This window comes from Diorhabda carinulata, chromosome X (assembly GCF_026250575.1).
Source record: "Diorhabda carinulata isolate Delta chromosome X, icDioCari1.1, whole genome shotgun sequence".
NCBI classification, from domain to species: domain Eukaryota; kingdom Metazoa; phylum Arthropoda; class Insecta; order Coleoptera; family Chrysomelidae; genus Diorhabda; species Diorhabda carinulata.
The window spans coordinates 40,841,890-40,854,592 of NC_079472.1; the positions used below are offsets into that span (position 1 = coordinate 40,841,890).

Genomic DNA, 12,703 nt, shown 5'->3' on the forward strand with positions numbered 1-12,703 from the left:
TTTCATTGCTGATATAGTTGTTTTAGAAGTGATATTTTTTTATCCTAATTCAATTGCATGCAGTTTTGTCTGATCAAAATCTTACTATATTAGTCTTTGGGTGTGTATGAGTGCTTCAAGAGGTATAATTTATCAAAAGTTGAAATATCTCCCTGTAGCCAGAAGGAATATTCATATCCTACTTACTTCTTCAAGATGACCACCATCAAGAAGTTAGCATTTTTGATTACACAAGTGGATATTTTAATTGGCGAAAGAAAAATGATGATTTAAATTAATATAGTGATAGTTTAAATCAATGTGTTATTTTATGTCTGAACCTACAATCAACATTCAGTTCAGAAAATTGGTGTGGAATTCAAGACTTTTTATAAACTTTATTTAGATATTATAGAAGTATAGAAATTAAATGTGAGTGAAGAGAGTACAATTGTAGTTGATTATGGATATAAATGAGCAATTAACTTGTAATAACAAAAAACAGTTCCATATCAGTGCAAGTTACACTTCACCCAAAAATTCCTCCTCCGTTGTGGAACTGATAATGAAAGAATGTTCAAACATTAGCACCGAGAATTGGAACAAATACCATAAATCACAAAAAAAGGAAACTAATATATGCAATGTACCTACCTGTTTGAAATAAACTTCTAACTGATTTAAACGACAGTGACTCTGAGGAAGATGAATGTGATGCTAGTGATTTAGAATAATTGTATTGATGTATATATATTATAAATAAAGACTATAGGTGAGAAACTTCAGGTGAATTATAATTTTCCAGGAAATTGTCATAGCTATGAAGTTAAAAGGTTATTATTCAATATTTTACTGTTATGTCACTGTATTGTATCTATGTTATGGGAACAAAGGAATTAACAACAAAAAATAGTCTCAAAAACTCTTTCTGTCCAAGATTATTTTTTAGCTCTATAAGTAACTCTCATCAATAAGTGCTATATAATCTTCACTCTAGTTTTTATGTTAAAAATAAAACTTTAAAAAAACAAATTTATCTTTGTATTTAATTTTACTTATCTTTTAATTATCTTTGCTTGTTATATTAAGTACAAATTTGTACAATTCGTAATGTTTCCTCGTCTAAGTTTTACAAAGTCGGAACATTTTTGATAACATTTTCGCTATTTGATGAGCTACATTTTATATCAACCTTCAGCGATCAATCGTCCATGACTGTATTCAATTCTTTAGCTATCGACTTCGTTACCTACTCAATGCATTAGTTTGACCAAAATTTAGTTAATTCAGTGGATAGCTTTATCAAAATGTATTGCTTAAATTTTCTAGCAAGGATATTTGAGACTGTCAAGTACTCTACAATCAAACGCAAAATTCGCATATTTTAAAGTAAATTTAATTCTAACTTTGCTCGTGTCCTGCCCAGTCTTCATTTCATCAGGTTTTTTGCTATTTCTCCATTCCATTTTCTTCTGGGTCTGCTTCTTCTCTTCTTTTTGTTTATTTAGATATCTCACATCACTTTAACTGTTCTGTCCTCCTTCATTCTCACTATTTGTCTAAGCCATCTTAATTGTTGTTGTTCGATTTTTACAGTGCATTACACCTACTATGACGTTCCTTCTTTTATCGAGACTCTTCACTCCCGATATCTTCATTTCACATGTTCACTTTTTTTAGCACTCAGGATTTGCAGCCATAGATCAGCATTGGTAGTAGTACTGATTCGGAGATTCTCGCTTTTTGTACGTTTGTTTTTTTAAAGAATACTCTGTACTGAGCTACATATTTAGATATTATGTTATTTACTTTCTTCCTTTTTTATGTTCATCTGCAGTCTGTATTGTTCCATTTCATCACTCCAGTTCTGTATTCTATTTTGTAGTTTTTCTTTGTGAGTATTACTAGGTCGTCTGCATACATTAGTCACTTCTGTAGGTTTGACTTAATTTGTTGTATCCTATGTGTGTTTTTTCTTCTTTGTTCACTTCTTTAGCTATTTTATGCACTAGAAGAAATAATAACGGGATAAAACGCGTCCTTTTCTCACTCCTCTGTAAGCTATAAAACTACTCTTATATATTCTCAACTATGTTAATTAGTTGTCACTAACTTTTCTTTTCCTCGTTACTCCCCATATATTTTGTCTGTTTATACTATCGAAGGCTTCCTCTAAATCGACTGCAGCAACTTAAACCCCACTGTCTGTATTTGCCTCAAAGTGAATATCTATGCTTGCGTTTATTGATTCTAAATGTTGTTTGTGAGTCATTTTATGTGACACTTCCTGTCTCAGTATATCTTTAATTATACGTTCAAAAAGCTTGTATGTAGTACAGAGTAGCGATATCCCTCGATAATTTTTGCAATCGTTATAACTAAATTTTAGTTTTTCTATCGCCTTTATCACCTCTTTATTTCTGGTCTTGGTTCTGTACATATTGCGCTTGTTTCTATTGTATATTAATCTTCTTTTTCTGACTGTCGTTCGTCTCTTTCTGCTTCTATAGGTCCCACTGTTAGTAATTCTTCGAAGTGTTCCTTTCATCTGTCTAATATTCTGTTTTCTTCATTTATAATTTAAATATTTGTAATTTTTATATTGCTTATTGGATTTTTCTCCTTTCTGTTTGATCTCAGTATATGTTACAATATTTTTGCTTTTCCATCTGCGTTTTTCGCTAACCTTTCACCGAATTCCTCCCAAGATATGGGCTCAACTTGACTTACTAGGTTTTTCAATTTATCTCTCTGTTTTTTGTTGATTCCATTATATTCATTCTTTCTATTATTGCTCTTCCATAATATTTTTCCTCTTTTATCCCCATCTTCATTTCTTCATTCCACCAGTATGTTAGCTCCTTTTGGTTTGTTGTTTCACATACCTCAGTATGCTATCGATTCTTATAGTCTTGAATTCTATGGGTTTTTCCTCAATATTCTATTTGTTTGTAAATTTAAACATAAGATGATTCAATACTCTGCTCTTCTCATTTTTTAAAATCTAATAAGTATATAGAATCCTCGTACCACGTTTATTCAATTCCAAGTTTTATTCGGTTATTCTTTTGATTTTTATAAATAAATCGTGATATTTCAAGAGACTATTAGTTATCCAAGCTCTAACATAAATATGACAACTTCCATTTTCAAAATATAATCAAATTCGACGAAATGATACCATATATAAGTTCTTCATGTCAAAGTAGAATTTACTGAAATGGATTCCATAAAAATTTTTTTATACTATATTTATATCATATTGATCTCTTTATTCATCTCTTTCCAATTTCCTAGTGATGATAATATATTGATAAAGTATTTGATCATTACATGTTCAATTTAATTATAACTAACTTTGAAATAAAGTACATCTTGTTACCTGGTTATACGAGCATAACTAAATTTCTCTCTAGCATTAGTACAGCCAAATTGTCTATTTGAGTATTACGAAGCGGTTAATTGGTTGACTAGCCATGAAATAATGTTCCATTTGGTGTGCAACTCTTGATATTAGTAGTAGCCATACTGTTTTTCTTTTCGCATAATAACATTCGGTACAAACAGTGAGAAATTTCGTAATAATCGTGTGACAAAATATTTTTGGTATGTTTCCTAAGTTGATATTTTTGTATACTCTATCATATGATGTATAAACTAATTCTGAATAGTTGTAAAGATGTCGTTGATTAGCCTGAGCGAAAACCTCACATTTCTATAGATAATATGCTTTATTTTGGGTTAAAGTTAACTTCATACACATATGCATTGTCTACCATAATTCAGCCACAATAAAAACCTGTTTATCATATTTCCAACTACTACAAGAACTTTTTTTATTATTATGGAAATCATCATTATCTCGAGTTAAGGCCACAGGTTTCAATTGATCTGTTAAAAAATATGCACAATCATTGAAAGAAATCATTCGGAACGAAGAGAACATTACAAATTATGAGATTTCCTAATAAGAAACGGAAGAGTTACCTTCATACCTCTATACAATCCCAACCATAATTACACCCTATTTACCCCACTACTATATTTAGATTGTATCAACCAAATTCTCAAGAAATAGTATGATCAGTGTTTGCTTAAATTTCACTATCATAACATAATTTGAAGCAATGAATATTTCACATTATTTTTTCGTTATTAATCAAAATAACAGTTTGGTGTTCAAATAGCAGAATTCCAACTCTACATGATATTCTCATGCTATTGAATATGCATTCCACCTTTGTTTTATAAATGTTAATTCGACATTATTCATATGGTTGTTGAAGCTTTGTAATGACGACAACATAATATATGTTTTATTTATTTTTTTATCCTTTCTTGTAGATAGAACATATAATTGAGGACAACTCCTTTGAACACGTATTTTACTTATTTCTGATAATATAGACCAGAATATTTTCACTATTAGAAACGATATTTCTTGCAACATGATCAAGATTCACGCATATAAAAATTGAATTTTTCTTTCAATAATTTGGAAAATCAGTTGACAAAGAAGGATTAATTTTTAGGTGTTCTGTTACTCTACCAATTTCCTGAAATATTTTCGCTATTTCATACTTGGAGGATATGTATGTCTCCTTCAAACCTATCTAACACTTTTATTATGGTACCTTAGAATACGTATAGTTTTATTTTTTTTGCCTTACTTAATTTTTTAGGTATATTACACAATATAATGATAACTGTTTGTTAATAATGTTATCAATAGTATATAGTAGAATTTACAGTATAACTAGAATTTATAATTACTGTCACACAGTAATTCTGATTCTATAGAAAATGATATTTACATGCAAATATTGGATCTTATCATCTACTCAATGAAGTGTAAAATGTTTCCCCTATTAGCTCACTTTAAAAGTTATAAAAAATATAACATAATTCTAGTGTCATTAGGAATAAATATTATTTTTGAATGTATGTTTCCAATATAGTCCAGTCATCTTATTCAAAATCAGGTGAAAGTCTCTGAGACACCCAGCTGAATATTTGTTTTTTAGCGTTTTAAACTTTTTCTCAGAATCTGCTTATGATAGTTTTGTGAGTGTCTATTAAAATTTGAGATGAATGGTCACAAAAAAGGATTTTTCACATATTTTGGGAAATATCACATGGATTTTCTACTATTTGTATTCGTTATCAATATTGTAAAAAACAATATTCTCTACAAATATTTTTTCGAATATTCGGGCGGAAAGCACGTGGCTAGAGTATAATGTAAGGCCAACCGGTCTAGTCTCGGTCTAACAAGCTATATGAAACTATTTTAAAAAAGATAAGAAACCTTTTTAAAGGCATTAGGGAAGTTATCGAATTTGGAGCAACTAGCAGTACCATTTAAAGAAGAAAACTTTTCGGTTCAAAGATTACTTGAGAATGGAGTTTAAGTCTTCAAAATCTGTTGACGGTATTACACAAGTTTACGTTAAGGCTACAAAACTGAATGAACCTGTGCAGTTAACACATATTCCTCCAACAATTGCAGCTGTTTGCCAGCATTCCAATTGTGTTTATTATTAATTATAAATTTTATTAGGGAATTTATTGGGGCTCCAGCACTTGGAGCTCTTCTACTCCTGCAAAAGTGGTTGTGATTCGTGATAAGGAAGCAGGTTATCATGGTTACAGTGCTCTTTAGCTGTAAACGAAGACAGACCCTTTGATCCAGAAACCATGGAATGGAAATAAATGTCATGAATATTATATGGAAGAAGAAATACTACTGCAGTTGAGAGACAAGAATGAAAAAGAAGATAATTAGGGTGTAGTTAGTATGATTATCACTCTGAACAAAATAGAATGGTACGGTTTTTCAATTATTTGAGAAGTTATCAATATAGAATTGAAATAAAATTGTAAGTGTTAATGAATAAACTAATACTTTATTACAAATGATAAAAAATTATTAAATATTCGATTACAAATGGAAATTATCATAAAAAATTGATAAACCTTAAATAGCGTGTTTTGATCAGGACTATACCGGTTGACCTCATGCTCTATGTAGGTTTTGGTACGACTGGGTATCTCAAATTCCGAGGTGAACTCACTGAGATGATTGGACTAATATAAATAAGTAACGCTATAGTTACAAATACTGAGAATATATTTTCAGTTGGTTCCCACCTTATATATGGCAAGGTCTAAAAACAGAAGTAGATGAAGATAACCCCTATATTATAAGTAAAACACATACGTCTGAATACCTAGGAAATAATTTAGAGTCGGCTTGGAATAAAGAATTAGAAAAACCTAGACCATCTTTATTAAAAGCTTTGTTTGCAGTCTTCAAGTACGAAATTATCGCAGCCGCATTTCTAAGGTTTTTTCTTGACTCCATCAAGTAAGTTTCATGTGATGTAATAATAATTAGAAGGTATAATGTTTCATATTGATAAACTATAGTTACTTACATACAATGATACTTTCTTAACACTCACTAATTGAGAATTCATTAGCGACTAATTTGTGCCAGTATATGATGAAGTTAGAAAAAGCTTAGAGCTAAACTTGTACTAAATAGTCTAAGTATGATGATGTTGAATTAGTGGAAAAAAGAACTGACTATCTAATCTCATAGAAATTAGGTATCTTCTGTGAATTCCATTTATTCGCATAAAATTAGAGATTTTGGACAAAGACCTATTTCGGCACTTTTATCTAAACATAATAACAGGAACATGTAGTCTTCTAGTCTCTACCAGAAGATAAAGAAATTGAAAGAAAATAAAGAAAATAGAGATATGTACTTATATTTTACTGGGACGATTTATGGCCTATTTTATTGCGATCTGTAATATGTGTAGTGTTCATCTAAATATGAATTACATATTCCAATTTAAATCTTCTTAAGAAGCTTATCAGGTTGAAGAATGAATTCTGTATGTAATTTATTATTACTGTCCTAAGTCAAGTACGGTGAACTTGTTCTACTATCGTGGAGACATAACTCATGCTCTTTTATTCTGATCGACAAAATTTCTCTGTCAACTCTTATTTCAAGATGTCTAGGATAGATAGAAAACTGAAAAATATTGGGCTGCTCAATAAAAAAATTTCGTAACGCCATCTGTATTCAAGATGAAGGGCGTTGAAGAAAAAAAAATACACACTTTTCAAGATTAGGTCTGACTCTCATAGAGGGCGCTATTGAACATAAATTTCTCAATATTATATTTATTAAGCAAAATTCCAAACGAACTTGAACATCATTTTATTTTACTCCAAAAAGTTACTCTTGATAAAACTAGATATTGCGTACTATTTTCGGAATATTTTGATTTGAAAATTATGTAAGTATGTAAGTAATAACTGATGCCAGTATAAAGTATTGATAAATTTATTAATTATTTATTATTATTAATTTTTAAGCATTATGTGAATTGAAAATTTTTTGTCCCTTAAATGATAAAACGGATACATTTAAATAAATTGGGGCTGAGAGCTTTCTATTTTATATGTAGCTAGCTCTCTGTCTATTCGTTTCTTGTAACGTTTCACAAAAATCCAGTCTAATCAGAGTAGGATCTTGTTTTTCAAAATGAAATAATATGGGCACAGAGTTATTGGAGGTCGTTGTATGAAACGAACAATTTGAAGATCATGTATTCTAGGACTCAAACTGTTGTTTGTTTCATACAATAGCTGACAACCCATAATTATTTAACTTTGGATTTGTTTGCCATCGAAAACTGTCATTCATTGATAGTTATGACGTTGAGTCAATAGTACAAATTTTTTTAAATGTATTCTTTTTACGGACGTGGACACTTTCGCGGGACAAGTTAAGTTAAATTCACATACTGTACACTACTGGTGTGATAAGAATCCAAATATCAAAAAGGAATCACATTATCAATCCTCATTTATAGAAAATGTTTTGACAGCAACTTTAAGTAATCAATGAATAGGTTATCACATTCTACCCGGAAATATATATATGTACATATGTATGTATATATATATATATATATATATATATATATATATATGTACCTTCCTCCTCACTTCCATAGAAGGTGTCATAATTGATTAAGTAACTATTTCCCGAATCGATGGATTGGTAGGTGCAGAAGATTCGATTCATTATCCTCATCGGTCATGCGATATAAACCTTTGGATTACACAGTTTGGTCGTGTCTCAAAGAAAAATGTTATGCTACAGAGGGAAATTCAACTCAAGAATTCAAAGACAGAATTCAACGTCTCATTAATGACCTCATAGCTGACTCCCAACCGTTGAGAAGATTTATGGATTCTTTAGAAAACAGAATAGACTTGTGAAAACTGAGACCACTTTGAACAGCTACTCTAATTGAATTCTATTTTATCTTATTAGCTTTTTTACCTTTTCATCTTTTGATTCTTTGTTTAATTAATACTTTATCATTACTTCATACCAGCATCGGTTATTAGTTCATAATTTTAAAATCAAAATACTCCGAAAACGGTACACAGTATCGAGTTTTATCAAGACTACCTTTTTGGTGTACGATTAGATGATGTTTAAGTTCACTTGAAATTTTGCTTAATAAATTTAATATTGAAAAAGCTTTGTTCATTACTACTTGGTACGAACCGTGTAACTCGCGCCCTCTATGAGAGTCAGGCATAAAACAAATTCATTGGATGTATGACCTTCCAAAACATATTCGTATGAAATTTAAATACAATGTTGCCAGTAGTTGTGGTAAAATCGTAAAAAACCCAAAATATTTTCCAGTTTTCAATCTATCCTAGAGACTGGTTCATTCTTCTACAATAGAACAGACTTATACTAAACTTTGTTTTCCTATGTTGCAATGTCAAAGGAGGATTCTGGTACAAAGATTGGTATTTACGCAGCTTGTTTGGCCATTTCGATTAGCTTTGGATATACAAGAATACAGCTCTATAATATAAATTGTATTGAGAAAATACCATTGGTTCAAATAATGACTGGAAAATCGATCGAGTTAATATTGAATTATGAGATTAGGATTAAACATATCGGTTGAAAGCATGAATTCAACTTAAAAGCAAGTGATGATAATATATTAGCTAATATCCCAAGTAAACAGTAAAATGCATATCCCATAGAAATTTTCATATTCAATTTATCTTTTTTTAAATTTATTATATTAAAGAAATATATGTATCTTTCAGGATTACTCAGCCTATTCTAATATCAACTCTGGTTTCCTATTTTCGAGCCCAAGCTGACGACGTGGTTCAGTCACATATTTATATATGTGCTTGCTTGTTAGTTCTCTCATCATTCATACAAGTAATTTGTATCCATCAAAATATGTTATTGGTATTAACGCTAGGCATGAAAATTAGGATAGCAGCATGTGCTCTAGTGTACAGAAAGGCACTCAAATTAACTAAAAGTGCAATCGGAATAACTACTGTAGGTAAGGAGATATATAAATATTTTTGCACCATACTTTACACTAAATAATATTCTTGACATCAGTCAAATTGCAAATTGGTTTATTTACTCAATGATATCAGTTTACAGAAACAAGTGTTTTTGAATTTTTATTAAAAAAACCTTTCTCATCAAATCCAAGGAGTACAAGTATTGTTAGTCAGCATGAGTAAGTCTACTTGTGATAACCGCTTCAGTCACTTAGCTCTGCTAGTCCCTTTCGCACCTATGCCCAAGCTTTCGATCGGTATTCGTATTTTTATGCATGCAGTATATCGCTATATTGGAAGCCTTGGTTCTTTTTCATACCATCCACCATTAGCGCTTCCTTGGAATGCAGACCAACGTCAACAATAACAATGTCATAATCTCGTATTCGGAGGCAGTATAAGGTAAGATAACGTCGTAAAAAGCACCGTGGTACTTAGTTTGCTGTTGAAAGAAATATGCATGCTTAAGTAATGTTTTGGGGGGCTATTGATTTTTGTAGCCGATAAATACTGGTTTTTATTTGAGGTAGTATGACAACATATATTATATATATACCTTCCCTTTTACTGTTTTATCCAACTAACTTACACAAGCCATTTTTTGTTGAGATACTCGATCAAATTGTTCACAATCGAGATCTGTATTATAGTCCAGTGAACAACGGTAAAATTATGGTGTCACCTCAGAATTCCATGAAGACGCATGGATTTCTGTGAAATTTTGGAGTTAAGTTCTATTCTCCCTTCACTTCAAAATATACCCTATACCAATATGTGCAATTCATTGTAAGGGGTGAAAACTACCCCTTATTGTCAAAATTCAATAAAATTAATGTTAAAGCATTTAGAAAAGTTCACATTTCAAGGATCAAAATAAAGATAAAATGATATTTTAGGACACTATTTACGTTTGTGAAATCATAATCAACGTATTTTAGTCTTTCAAAACCAACTCTTCTTATGATAAAATCGACAAAAACCTATTATAATACTTTATGTTACTTAATTTATATTAAAACTGTCTTTTTTATTGTATTCAACTCAAATGTACCATTATTACAAATTATCACCCTTAAAACATCATTCCTTATTAAAAAAATTTGAAAAAAACATTTAGTCTTATAAATAGAATCTAAAATGTTATTAATTTTAGATTGATATTTTTGTTATGCTTGATTTGTGAATTATTATTTTGCATATCTTCATCCCTTGGAAACTACCCCTTTGAAAATTGTGGAGATTGTGGTTTGAACAATTTAAACAAATTAACAAATTAAAGTATAAAATAAATAAAAGTTATCAATTATGAGATTCATATGAGATTCATATTCATAAAAAATACCTTCAATGTTTTGCATTTTGTTTCTATTCGTATCTTTAGCAGCAGGATATAAAATCTACTCAAAAATTTAAAAAAAAAGTGTTATTTCGTTTTATGTTAATTCAGAAGTTAGGAAAACGAATGAGAGGAATAAAATTTTTATTAGAATATTTAGAAAAATATTTTTTTGTTTTCTAGCAGTTTTAACGAATTTCATATTTTTCAAATTATTTTTAATAAAAGTTAATGTAATAATAATCCATGGTAACCATTATATTTCTCAGAATCAAGGTCTCTAAAACATTAAACCTTCTTGATCCCCTTATTATTATCGAATTGAAGTGATTTGCAAATTTTATTTTAATTAGTGTGGCAATATTAAAATTTCAAGGGTAGAAATAACGTTTTTTTTAATAATATAAAGGAATTCTATCTTGTTTTTGTCATAACTGAAATATTCTGTACATTTTTTAGTAAAATTGACTGTTTTACACTATCCAATTTTCAAAATTTTCGGTTTACTAAATAAATTCTACATTCAATAAATCATAAATTGGTTTGTATTAGGTCTATAACCAAAATTATTTTCACTTTTAGAAGCTACATTAAATCCCCAAACAATTTCTGAAGAAACATTTGAAAATATGCTTTTTTAAAAACAAAAATTCAAAATTTCAATCACGAATTAGTCAAAATATATTGATTTTTCGAGTAGAATTTACTTTTTAAGGTATTTACTGTTGAAATTTCAAACCAATCGATGTGTCTTCATGGAAATGTGAGATAAAAATCGTTGTTCACTGTACTATTAACAAATACTATTAAAAATTTCTTCACGAACAATAAGGAACTATTTTTTTGGAATGTAAGCTCGATTTCGGATTCGTTTTGAAAAAAAACTTTTGCATCTTAGATTAAAACATAAGTGACTTTTCATGCTCTCAATGATGAAGCAATCGAAACCGTTCCACTATGGTGCCGTTGAAATAATACTTTGTATGCGATAGATCGGTTGGATTTGTTATATTTGGATAGATTATAGGAGATCTAGCTACTTGCTCTGCTTAGTTCTCTAATCCGCTGCAAATGTTCTTGGATGATGTCGATAGGAATAAGAAAGATCAAAATTACCGGATCTTAAACAATTGAATAAACAACACAAATATTTTTGATTGTTATTGTTGTATTACAATAACATCAAAATCTTTAAATCAATTTCCAATTATCAATGTCAGAAATTGTGAATTATATTTAGTTACCATTTTTCGAGTAGTATTTGGTACGTTAAGTATGATGATAATAATAATTCTCACATCCTTAAAAGAATATGTAATGAATTTATTACACACATTCCTTCAAATAACATATTCTATTTGTTACAGGACAGATGGTTAATTTATTGTCAAATGATGTTGAAAGATTCGACTTCTGTTGTCAATTCATTCATCTTTTATGGCTTGCACCTTCTGAAATTATTATAGCTATGGTTTTACTGTATATTTTAGTTGGACCTACTGGACTAGTAGGATGTATTTTCCTTTTAGCTTTCGTGCCCTTCCAGCGTAAGTTTGGAAATATTACCGTATAACAAACAAAAAACGTGATTAGTCAGTTATATTATCTATATATTCGAATTTCTCTATATTTTTAATTGCAAATTCAATATAAAACTTGACAAAAGCATCAAATTCTCTCACATATAAATAATTTTATTGACTGATCTCTGATCCCCCTTCCAAAATATATGAAATTATCTAATGTTAAATATTGTTTGAGACAATCTTTTAATTCAATTATTTCACATTCTGTAGCTTACATGGCAAAACTAGTCTCTCAATACAGATTAAAAACTGCAATTTGTACAGACGAGAGGATGAGATTAATGAACGACATTATAGCTGGAATTCAAGTAATTAAAATGTACACATGGGAAAAACCTTTTACTAAATTAGTAGAGTCTGTTAGAAGGTAAGTCAT

The 12,703-nt window shown here is 29.7% G+C and overlaps 1 protein-coding gene across 1 annotated transcript in view; it reads left to right on the forward strand.

Moving 5' to 3' along the window:
* Positions 1 to 12,703, forward strand: part of LOC130900525 (probable multidrug resistance-associated protein lethal(2)03659) — a 49,670-nt gene that overhangs the window by 11,688 nt on the left and 25,279 nt on the right. Inside the window, exons 2-5 of the mRNA XM_057811217.1 lie at positions 6,119 to 6,346; positions 9,148 to 9,398; positions 12,109 to 12,288; positions 12,538 to 12,694. Of these exons, the coding sequence (XP_057667200.1) occupies positions 6,119 to 6,346; positions 9,148 to 9,398; positions 12,109 to 12,288; positions 12,538 to 12,694 (816 nt within the window). The remainder of the gene's footprint in view (positions 1 to 6,118; positions 6,347 to 9,147; positions 9,399 to 12,108; positions 12,289 to 12,537; positions 12,695 to 12,703) is intronic.